This window comes from Loxodonta africana, chromosome 4 (genome assembly GCF_030014295.1).
Source record: "Loxodonta africana isolate mLoxAfr1 chromosome 4, mLoxAfr1.hap2, whole genome shotgun sequence".
Lineage (NCBI taxonomy): Eukaryota > Metazoa > Chordata > Mammalia > Proboscidea > Elephantidae > Loxodonta > Loxodonta africana.
This window is the reverse complement of record NC_087345.1, coordinates 12,802,486-12,814,592: the sequence shown is the minus strand read 5'-3', so window position 1 is coordinate 12,814,592 and position 12,107 is coordinate 12,802,486. Positions and strand designations below refer to the sequence as shown.

Here is a 12,107-nt window from a genome sequence, read left to right as displayed (position 1 = left end):
TCTGTTCTGTAGGGTTGCTAAGAGTCAGAATCAACACCACGGCAGCAGGTTTTTTTTTTTTTTTTTTAAGGGATATAATTGTCACAACGAGAGAGCACACAAGGAGTAAAAATAAAAATTATCCCTGGGGTATGTTAGACTCTTAAGTGGAGGGAGGCCCTGATCTTTCCTGTTTTGGGTACAATTTGAAAGCCACGTCTTCATCTTTGTTCATGAGAGCCTGATTGACACTAAGTCTCATTCTTCTTCTGTTCCCTCAGCTGAACTTGCTGGGTCCTGTTCTTCTTCCCAAAGGTGGCATTTTCCTCAAATCTTCCCCTTAACTCTGAATATACCCCTCTCTCCCCAACAGACCCTATAAGAAAAAAGAAAAGACTGTGTTGGTGCCGAGTATCTGGTTGTACAGAGGACTGAAGTAAGATTTTTCCGTATTTCAGAAAAAGTAGATTCCTTAAATGTTCTTCCTTTGTCTTCCATTATTAAAAAATAAAAAAGTGGTGAGAATTCTAGAGAGAAGAACAAGACAGGGATTACAAGTAAAGACATGGATTAGGGCTGGACCTACTGTCCAGGTGACAACAAATAAAAGGCAGGAGGTAATACCTCCTTTTGCTGGATATTTGGATTAGAATTGAGAGGGACCGTGTTTACAGGGATGAAGAATAAGTCAATTGCTTGACTATATAGTAGAGGAAATTGGATGTAGTAATTTGGACTTGTTAAAAGATCGTTGGGGTGCAGACTCCAGAAGATAAACTAAATGAGTGGGACCTCCTAAAAATTAAATACTCATGCTCATCAAAAGACTTTATCAAGAGAGTAAGAAGAGAACCTACAGACTAGGGAAAATCTTTGGCAACAACATATCTGATAAAGGTCTAATCTGTAAAATATATGGAGAAGTGCAACAACTCAACAATAAAAAGACAGAGAACCCAGTCATAAAATGGGCAAAGGACATGAACAGATACTTCATTAAAGAGGACATTCAGGCAGCCAACAAATACGTGAAAAGATGCTCATGATCATTAGCCATTAGAGAGATACAAATCAAAACTACGTGAGATACCATCTCACCCCTGCAAGAACGGCACAGATTAAAAAAACAGAAAACAATAAATGTTGTCGAAGTTGTGGGGGGATTGAAACTCTCATACACTGCTGATGGGAATGTAAAATGGTACAACCACTATGGAAAACATAACTATGCTTTCTTGAGAAGCTAGAAATGAATACTATATGCTCTAGCAATCCCAATCCTAGGAATATATCCTAGAGAAATAAGAACCGTCACAGGAATAGAAGACACATGCACACTGAAGTTCATGGCAGCATTGTTCACAATAGAAAAAAGGTGGAAGCAGCCTAAGTGCCCACCAATAGATGAATGGATGTACAAGTAAAGGTACACACACATAATGGAATACTGTGCAGCGACAAAGAAAAATAATGAGTCTGCAAAACATCTCACAATATGGATGAGCCTGGAGGGCATTATGCTGAGAGAAATAAGTCAATCACAAAAGGACAAATATTCTATGAGACCACTATTATAAAAATTCAAGAAAAGGTTTACACGCAGAATGAAACAGTCTTTGAGGATTACCAGGGAGGGGAGGGAAAATCACTAGCTAGATGGTAGACAGGTATTAACGTTGGTGAAGGGAAATGCAGTACACAACATAGGAGATGTCAGCACAACTTAAGGCAAAGGAGAAGTCACTGAGAGGAAAACTGGTGAATGGAAATGGGGAAGACAGGGTGGCTAAGGGGGAGAGTGCTGACACATTGCAGGGATTGCAGCCAATGTCATGAAACAATTTGTGTATACCTTTTTAGAACGGGAAACTAATATGCTCTGTAAAAAGATGTTGGGGTATTGATTTGTAAACTTTCACTTAAAGCACAATAAAAATTATTAAAAAAAAGATGTTGGGGTGATGGTTAGCTTAATGGGGAGTTAGCAGTATGAAATTAATGATTTATAAAAGTTAATGTCACTTTAAGCTATGTTAATAAAAATACAGTATCTAGGAAGGGATTTTTATAGTATCTGCAGTGGTTACTACACTATAGAAAGAAGCAAAGATAAGCTGCCATGGGCCATGTAGAGATTGGGCCAGATTGGTCAAGGAATTTGAATTTACATCACCTCCAGAAAAGCTGGAGGTGTTTTGCCTGGGGAAGAGGTGCCTCAGGAGGCTCAGGTAACTGTTTTCAAACATTACAAGGGCTCTAGTGCCTGACACTTAACAGGTCATTGGTAAAATATATTCATGTATATTTTGTTTATGAGACTTGGTCTGGCCACAGAGAGGGCCAGTGTTCAGTCAAGGGAACAGGGAAAAGCTTTCAGCTCAGTAATAAGCTTGGATATTGTTCTTCAAGCAGTAATTCATGGCCTTGACCCTATTACCCCACTGAGATTCAGCTGAGGGATAGCACCTTTATATTAGCATACCTGGAGTCCATGCACCATTGCAGTACATTGGCCATAACTCTGTCTTTCTTGTGAGCCTGTTCCAGAAAGTATGTTACAGTGAGTGCATGGTTGTTGGGATAACCTTGAGTCCATCTGATGTATTAAAATTGAGTTTTTTCCCCAAGTAAATAATTTACAAACTAAAGTACTAGTCTGGAAAGGTGTGCGTCAGGATCGTATCCTTTCAGCATACCTATTCAGTCTGTATGCTGAGCAAATAATCTGAGAAACTGGATTATGTGAAGAAGAATGGGGCATCAGGATTGGAGGAAGAGTAATTAACAACTTGCATTATGCAGATGACAACCTTGCTTGCTAAAAGTAAAGATAACTTGAAGCAGTTACTGATGAAGATCAAAGACCACAGCCTTCAGTATGGGTTATACCTCAACATAAAGGAAACAAGAATCCTCACAACTGGACCAATGAGCAATATCATGATAAATGAAGAAAAGATTGAGGTTGTCAAGAATTTCATCTTACATGGCTCCACAAACAATGCCCATGGAAGCAGCAGTCAGGAAATCAAGAGACGCATTGCATTGGGCAGATCTGCTGCAAAGGACTTCTTTAAAGTGTTGAAAAGCAAAGATATCACTCACCTTGAAGACGAAGGTGTGTATGACCCAAGCCATGGTATTTTCATTCGCCTCGTTAGCATGCGAAAGGTGGACAATGAATAAGGAAGACTGAAGAAGATTTATTTGATGCCTTTGAATTTTGTTGGCTAAGAATATTGAATATACCATGGACTGCCAAAAGTGTGAACAAATCTGTCTTGGAAAAAGGACAGTCGGAATGCTCCTTAAGAAGCAAGGATGGTGAGACTGTGTCTTACATATGTTGGACATGTCAGGAGGAATCAGTTCCTGGATCAGACCCTTTACTGCTTGGTAAAGTACAGGGTCAGTGGAAAAGAGAAAGACCCTCAACAAGATGGATTGACATAGTGGCTGCAATAGTGGGCTCAAGCATTATGACAATTATGAGCATGGCGCTGGATTGGGCAGTGTTTCCTTCCATGGTACATAGGGTTGCTATGAGTTGGAACCAGCTCAACGGCACCTAGCAACAACAACAAACTACTTATAGTGCCCCTCACACCTGTAGACTACACTGTAGTGGGGAGCCACTTGTTTAGAGATGGAACTGACGGCTCTAGAGAGTGGAAAGAATTGGGGTATTTTAAGACACGAGGCTCAGACAGGTGGGCATGTCCAGAGGAGAGTTGATGAGGACTTGAGTCTGATTAAGAGCAGTGTTGCTAGAGGAGGTGATAGATTGGAGAGATGGTTCAATTCAATAGAACTTCATGCTGATTGGATGATGGAGTGTGAAATAAGGGGGGAAGTCTAAGACACTTTCTAGGTTTCTGACTTGAGTAGCTGGCTGGGCGAGGACTTTTTTCTTCGAGCTAGGAAATGTAGGTAGAGACTGGGGAACAAGTTTGAGGGTGAGGGAATGGGTGAAAGAAACCTGGATTGAAGATAGTGATTTGGGAAACACTTGCACACAAGCGATAGTTAAAGTTAAGTTACTCAAGTAACTTAAATGTGGGAAGGGTGCGGGCCACACCTAAAAACATTCAGGTTTTTTAAAAGACAGCTCATGGCCAAATTCAGCTGCCATTTTGCAACTCTGATTAAAGCGATAGTCAACAGCAGGGGCTGGCAACTGTGGCCCAGGGGCCAAATCTGTCTTACAACTGTTTTCGTATTTTTTTTTTTTTGGGGGGGTGAGCTAAGAAAAGCAAGATTTCATGACATGCAGAAATGATATGAAATTCCTCTTTCAGTGTCCATAGATAACATTTTATTGGAACACCAGCTACATTGATTCATTTATATACCGTCTACCTGCTTTTGCCCTACAAGGGCAGAGTTGAGTCGTTAAGACAGAGACCAGATGGCCTGCAAAGCCTAAAATATTTACTATCTGGCCCTTTACAGAAACAGTTTTTTTTGGCCCCTAGTTAAGATTGAGAAGTCCACAGAGGAAAGGGAGAAAACAAGAGTTAGCTGGAGAGGGTCTCACAAAATCAGAGAGGGAGGAGAAAAGTAGTATCAGAAGTTGGAGAAAAGGCCCAACAAGTACCTACTAGACTGGCTCTGGAGCTCACTGGTGACTTAATAAGGAGGGAAGCTTTCAGTGAGATGTTCAGCGCCAAAGCCAGGGTACAGTGGGTTGAAGAGCACGTGAAAGGCAAAGAAATGGAGACAGTGCTCAGAGATCACTGAAAATCCTTCGGTAAACATCAGTACTCACAGTGTGTTAGACTTTGAGATGGTTTGTATTGCATTATAACTAGTTATTCTTCAATTATGGGCTATACTAAGACATTTTCAGCCTAAAATAATGTCTTTTCTAGGGTTAGTTTATTTTTTTAATTACTACATTATAAAACATTTCCGAATCGTTTTTTACTATGTTTTGTACCATAGAGGTAGTTAAAAGAAATACTAGTTTGTACTGGTCTTGTGCAGTTTTGGGGTTGGTTATGCATATACACTAAAAAAAAAAAACTTCCCTATTTCAGAATTCCATTAAAGAATACATGTATTTGAAAAGTTGCATCTTATTAAAGTTTTTCAGAAGTAGGGACGATCAAAAGTTCAAACTTTTAGATAGAATGGTGTAAGATAAAAGGGATCATTGGAGTACATAGATGGATTTTAGAAGTAAATGAAAGGAAATTAGGAAATAGACTACCCAGCACTTTTTGCACTACCTTTTTCCCCCCTATGATAGAGATCATCTTAAAGCCACAGACTTTTCCCCTGTAAAGAAGAAATTGTGCCCTTATTTTAAGTAGCTCATCTTTAGAAATATTTTCTGTATAGCCTACCAGGGATCAGTCCGTGGAGAAGGACATCATGCTTGGTGTAAAGTAGAGGGTCAAAGAAAAAGAGGAAGACCGTCAACGAGATGGATTGACACAGTGGCTGCAACAGTGGACTCAAACATAACGAGAATTGTGAGCATGGCACAGGACCGGGCATTGTTTTGTTCTGTGGTACATAGAGTTGCCATGAGTCGGAACTGACTCAACGGCACCTAACAACAACAACTACGAATCATTAAGATTTTCAAGAGAAAAGATACGGCTTAAAAAGTAACCTATTCAGTCTTAATGATAACGTCTCCCTCTTGTGTTCTCTCGTACTGTTCTGGAGCATGACAAGGTACGCACACTGATTTTGACGACTTGAGTTTGGATGTTTGGAATAAGGTTGGATTGGGCCTCCTGCCTAACCAATTTCATTGTTCTCTAATTACAATGTCCAGAATTCTGATTGGCCTTTAAATACGTAAAATTTCCTTGGATTCACAAAAAAGTGTAATTAAAAAAAAAAAAAAGGATTCAATCAAGTTTCCTCATGACTAAAGTGTGTACCACAGGCATTTTTTTTGACTCTGTCCTGGAGTTTTGAATGACTAATCTCCAGGGATAGAACACCTTATTGGAAATAAGGTGGATGAAATTGGTCCCATTTATGATGATTCCATCATTTATTGTCTGTTCTGTCTTTCATGTAGTGGTGAGAAAATGCCCTGGTGAGCTTTGCAAGGAACCTTGTACTGTGATACAATGCTTACCAGATTACTTTGGTTAAAAAGTGCTTTGAAAAATGAAACAAGAAGAACTAATTCAAAGTGGATCAAAGACCTAAACATAAAATCTAAATTGATAAAGATCATGGAAGAAGAAATAGGGACAGTGCTAGGAGCCCCCAATACATGGCATAAACACTATACAAAACATGACTAACAATGTACAAACACCAGAAAAGAAACTAGATAACTGGGAGCTCCTGAAAATCAAACACCTATGCTCATCCAAAGACTTCACCAAAAGAGTAAAAAGATTACCTACAGATTGGGAAAGATTTTTAGCTATGACATTTCCGATCATCTGATCTCTAAGATCTACATGATACAGCAAAAACTCAACAACAAAAACTTGAAAAACGGGCGAAGGATATGAACAGGCACTTCACTAAAGAAGACAGCCAACAGATGAGGAAATGCTCATGATCATTAGTCATTAGAGAAATGCAAATCAAAACTACAATGAGATTCCATCTCACTCCAACAAAGCTGGCATTAATCCAAAAACACAAAGTAATAAATGCTGGAGAGGTTGTGGAGTGACTGGAACACTTATACACTGCTGGTGGGAATGTAAAATGGTACAGCCACTTTGGAAATTGATTTGGTGCTTCCTTAAAAACCTAGAAATAGAACTACCGTATGATCCACCAAACTCATTCCTTGGAATATATCCTAGAGAAATAAGAGCCTTGACACGAACGGATAAATACACACCCATGTTCATCGCAGCACTGTTTACAATAGCAAAAAGATGGAAGCAGTGAAGGTGCCCATCAGCAGATGAATGGATAAATAAATTATGGTATATTCACACAGTGGAATACTACACATTAATAAAGAGCAGTGATGAATCCGTGAAACATTTCATACTGTGGAGGAACCTGGAAGGCATTATGCTGAGTGAAATTAGTTGTAAAAGGACAAATACTGTATGAAACCACTATTACAAGAACTCGAGAAATAGTTTAAACAGAGAAGAAAATATTTTTTGATAGTTATGAGAGTGGGGAGGGAGGGAGGGAGAGAGCGGTATTCACTAGTCAGATAGTAGACAACAACTAATTTAGGTGAAGGGAAAGACAACACACAATACAGGAGAGGTCAGCACAACTGGACTAAACCAAAAGCAAAGAAGTTTCCTGAATAAACCAAAAGCTTCAAAGGCCAACGTAGCAGGAGCGGGGGTTTGGGGACCGTGGTTTCAGGGGACATCTAGGTCAATTGGCATAATAAAATCTATTAAGAAAACATTCTGTACCCCATTTTGGAGAGTGGCATCTGGGGTCTTAAATGCTAGCATGAGGCCATCTAAGATGCATCAATTGGTCTCATCCCACCTGGAACAAAGGAGAATGAAGAACACCAAAGACTCAAGGTAATTATGAGCCCAAGAGACAGAAAGGGCCACATAAATCAGACTACATTAGCCTGAGACCAGAAGAACTAGATGGTACCTGGCTACAACTGATGACTACCCTGACAGGGAATGCAACAGAGAACCCCTGAGGAAGCAGGAGAGCAGTGGGATGCAGACTTCAAATTCTTGTAAAAAGACCAGACTTAATGGTTTGACTGAGACTAGAAGGATCCCAGAGGTTATGGTCCCCAGACTTTGTGTTAGGCCAAGACTGGAACCATTCCCACAGCTAACTCTTCAGACAGGGATTGGACTGGACTATAGGACAGAAAATGATACTGGTGAGGAGTGAGCTGCTTGGATCGAGTGGACACATGAGACTATGTGGGCAGCTCCTGTCTGGAGGGGAGATGAGAAGGCAGAGGGGACAGGAGCTGGCTGAATGGACGTGGGGAATACAGGGTGGAGAGAAGGAGTGTGCTGTCTCATTAGGGGGAGAGCAACTAGGAGTATATGGCAAGGTGTATATAATTTTTTTATGAGAGACTGACTTGATTTGTAAACATTTACTTAAAGTGCACACACACAAAAAATTTTCTTTTAAAGTGCTTTGAATGCTGTAAAACTAGTCGAACTGATACTCAGACCTCAGTCCTATAGGCTGTTCATTTTGCTTTGCAGGCCTTCAAGTTGCTATGACTGCTCTGTTTCTTCTTAGGGAAATAAGAGATATAGCCGACCTGGTTAATTTAAGTGAAGATTCAAGCCCTTTTATCTAGGGGCAGCCTCATAGAAGCTAGTTACTTCCATCCTAAAAATGACTTGGGAAGAATCCCAGCCTTTGTGTCACCTTCTCATTTATTTGCAGAGTAAAAGGAAAGGAAATCGGGAATGCTGTATATATGCTACGGAATCCTCCAGACACAGAAAACAAATCATTAAATGATAAGTCTTTATTCTCTCATTTTCCAGTTACGTTTCCATCAGTTGCTAGAGGTCATGCAAAAGGTAGTATACAAATATTAGACAATGGCTAACTTAGGTGAATTGTCTAATATTTGTGTAGATTGTAGTACCTCGGAACTTCCTTCCTTACTGAGAGGCCCAGTGCTGTGTCCCGGCTAGTTAGGTTTAGAACCGGGGGTTGCCTTGAAGTTACTCCGGGGACCTACTTTTTTCGTGTTACAGTATTTATCTATGATGGTATAGATTGGACCCCCGATTTCCGATAATGTGTCTATCTCCTTATAAAGGGACCAGGTAAAGGAGTGACATGTTGGTTCAGCATCATATTGTCAGTTCAAAGCAGCATTGCCACTAGAGCTGGCCCTGCCATTCCTCTGCATGGCTGGGGAGGGTGGCCTCAGATTCACCTGGATTATCAGGCAGCGATTATTCTGTAATACTACTGGCCTCTATTTGCCAACTGGATTTTTATGAAAAGGAAGTGGACTTTTGGTAGAATGAGGCAACCTACTCTGTAGGGTTGAGGGGGGGAAACCAGAAGGTTCTGCACAGTGTAGCTTCATGGTCTTCCTACACATTTCCATACTTCTTGTTTGCCATTTTTAAAATTAAGGTAAAAAATTATTTAAAATAATAGGGAAAGTATCTACATTTTAAATTTTTTATTTTGAATACAGAATTGATTTTTTAAAAAACCATACACAATGTGCACCTAAAAAATTGGTTTTGACACAAAAGGATTTACAACGTTTCTAATAATTACACCCATGGCCAAACAAGTCTGAGTTCAGGTGCTGTAGAAACCAAAAGCAAGTTGAGTTCTGTGGTTCTGTAGGCCTGAGGTTCCTGAAGGGGTCTACTCTGTGCTAGGCCCTGAGAACAAAAAGATGAAAGATGAGTCCTGGAGGAACTTGTGGGTCAGGGAGGGAGAGAGGCCTGGAAATGGAGAATTTCATATAATACGGTAAATTCAGCAGCACCGAATGGTAGGCAGCAGTGTTCCGGGGGCATAAATGAAGGGTACTTAGACCACCTAGTCTAGGGATTTCAGGAAAAGTTTCTCAAAGGTAGGTTTTTACAAATGTGGATGAAAGGAAGAAGCTGTCTGGCTAAGAGCCTTGAATCCTTTATGAAGGACTTTGCATGGAGCACATAGGTGCACTCATCCTTGCAAGGCAGCCCTTTGAGGAATTCCATTGCTGGTTTAGGAGTGATGATTGCCTCTCTTTCGTCCTTAATTAATGCAGCTGAACTCCAGGACATTGCTGTCTCTGAATGTCTGTCAATACTACTCCTCACCTCCACCCTACCTTTGGTGAAGTGAAGATGCTGTGAAGAATTTGGGAAGACCATGTCGCTCTAGAGTGAAAGGAGAGTTGTCTTACTAGAATTGGTTTCAGGGAAAGCTTTCTTAAAAATATTCTTTAGAAAAAAAACACAGTCAGTTCTCCATATCCACAGGTTCAGCCAACTGTGGGTTGGAAATACTTGGAAAAAAACAACTTTTTTGGGTCACTATTCCCTAAACAATACAGTATAACTACTGTTTACGTAGCATTTACATTGTGTTTGGTATTATAAGTAATCTACAGATGATTTAAAGTATACAAGAGGATGCAAGTAGGTTATACGCAAATACTACGCCATTTTATATAAGGGCTTGAGCACCCGTGGATTTTGGTCCTGGAACGAATCCCCCGCGGATACCAAGGGATGACTGTATTTGATTTCAAAGGCTTGTTTCCCAACCTCTCTCTTTCAGTGCCCGAAGTGACGAAACCAAGTTTAAGCCAACCAACGGCCGCCAGCCCGATTGGCAGCTCTCCATCGCCACCAGTCAATGGTGGCAACAATGCCAAAAGGGTGGCAGTGCCGAACGGACAACCGCCAAGCGCCGCCCGCTACATGCCTCGGGAGGTGCCGCCGCGATTCCGTTGCCAGCAGGACCACAAAGTGTTACTAAAACGTGGGCAGCCCCCTCCACCGTCCTGCATGCTCCTTGGGGGCGGGGCAGGGCCTCCTCCCTCCACAGCACCTGGAGCAAACCCCAACAACGCACAAGTGACAGGAACGCTGCTGCAGAGCGAGAGTGGGACTGCACCAGGTACGGCATCAGTGTCGCTGAGCGGGTTCATGGCAGCTTTTGAGAGAGAGCATTGCCCCCAGAGTCAGTAGTTGTTGGATTTCTCACTTGCACTGCCTGATGTAAAGCACCCAAAAATTCTTAATGATGTAGGGATTATTCAAAAGAGGGGAGAGGACCCCAGTAGGAAATATGTATAGGCATTTCTCTTCTGAAACTGGGTCTTCCTGTCCTCTAAGTGTGTGCTCTTGGCATGAGAAGGCTCATGGAGCTCTTATTTGTCATCACTATTTAGGGCTCTTTTTTTCCTTCTCAAATAGGCAGTACCACTTCAATCCTCCATAGTTCCAGCTGTTACCACAAGTGTGTGCTCAGGATATGACTCAAAGCAGGGCTATCGTGGAGACTTCTGGATCTTCATATGCCTGTGTTTATGTTTCTAGAATGCTAGGAATATAGAAAGAATGGTCTCTTAAATAACAATAATAGAACCTTGGGACATTGCCAAGTAATAGTTTAATAGAATGTGTTATTAGAATATAAATATTCTCTATAGATTATTAAATCTTGCAAATCAGTATTTCTTTAGAAGACCCTGGATTATGACCTTTATTTTATCAAGGTAAAAACTATATGTAGGAATGAGGGATCTTTAGCTAAGGGATTCTACTAGAAGTTTTGAGAGGTTTTAATAGATGAATGCTAAGTCATTGAAGAATTGCCAGATAAACTCTATCTTCTTAGCTTATTAATAAATTTCAACTTATCTCTTAGAATGGTTTTTGAGGCTGTATTGAAATTCAGAGCTTGAACACCTTCAAAAGTTGTCTAGGACAGTGGATCAGTGATAGAATGCTTTATTCTGGCTCTGAATTTGAACATAGAATTGCCTAGAAAACACTTGTCACCGCCTCCTCATGTGGAGAGTAAGAGCGGGAAGAAGCCACACAGTGACGCCGGCTTCATGCAGAGATGAGCCCTAACTGAGAGTCTTCCCTGTGGAGGCTGTCAGGCGGCCCGAAGCGGGCAGGAAATGGCCTCGTGGCGCTCCATTCCTGGCCCCTTGTAACCATTTGCAAAAGGAAGTATGTGAGGGGCTGGTCACATCAGGTGTTTCTTTAGCTGGGTAGAGTCAGACCTCGAGGTAGACATCAGTGCAGTGTGAGTCAGAGCCTCCTGTTTACATAATTAAAACCAAGGAGGCCCCTGAATGTCAAGAGTTTGGGATTCCCTGCTCTGTATAATATCTTTTCCAACTTTGTGTTGATTTAAAACTGCTTGGTTAAGGAGCTAAAATGAGTTTAGAAGAAATTATCTAGTAAAAACATGTCATTACCGCCCCCCCCCCATATGTGCTAAACATGTACCGAGCTCTTCATTTGAGCATTATCAGATTAAGTCCCTTCAGGATATGATTGCTATTTGAATCATGCTTGTTTGCCCCAGTGGGCATTCATCGTTCACCAGACATTTCCTGAGCAGCACTACACTGGCTCCTTTGTGGAATTGAACCATTAGTAAGCTATGGTCTCTTTCCTCTAAGGTGCTAACGCAGGGGGGAAGGGGGGAACACAAACATAGTAACTGTGCCTATGAGCAAACGGATT

At 41.1% G+C, this 12,107-nt stretch overlaps 1 protein-coding gene across 16 annotated transcripts in view; it reads left to right on the top strand.

Annotated features, from left to right (window-relative positions):
• The window catches only part of TNRC6B (trinucleotide repeat containing adaptor 6B), a 300,739-nt gene that overhangs the window by 229,506 nt on the left and 59,126 nt on the right, over positions 1 to 12,107 (top strand). For 14 of the 16 annotated variants that reach the window (XR_010321683.1, XM_064283467.1, XM_064283470.1 and 11 more), the window contains one exon: positions 10,180 to 10,521. Coding sequence is in view for 15 of the 16 variants with exons in the window: in XM_064283467.1 (XP_064139537.1) it covers positions 10,180 to 10,521 (342 nt within the window). In the remaining variant the exon portion in view is untranslated. Of the gene's footprint in view, positions 1 to 352; positions 416 to 10,179; positions 10,522 to 12,107 lie in introns of all 16 variants that reach the window. The other 2 variants (XM_064283479.1, XM_064283478.1) reach the window with 1 other exon arrangement.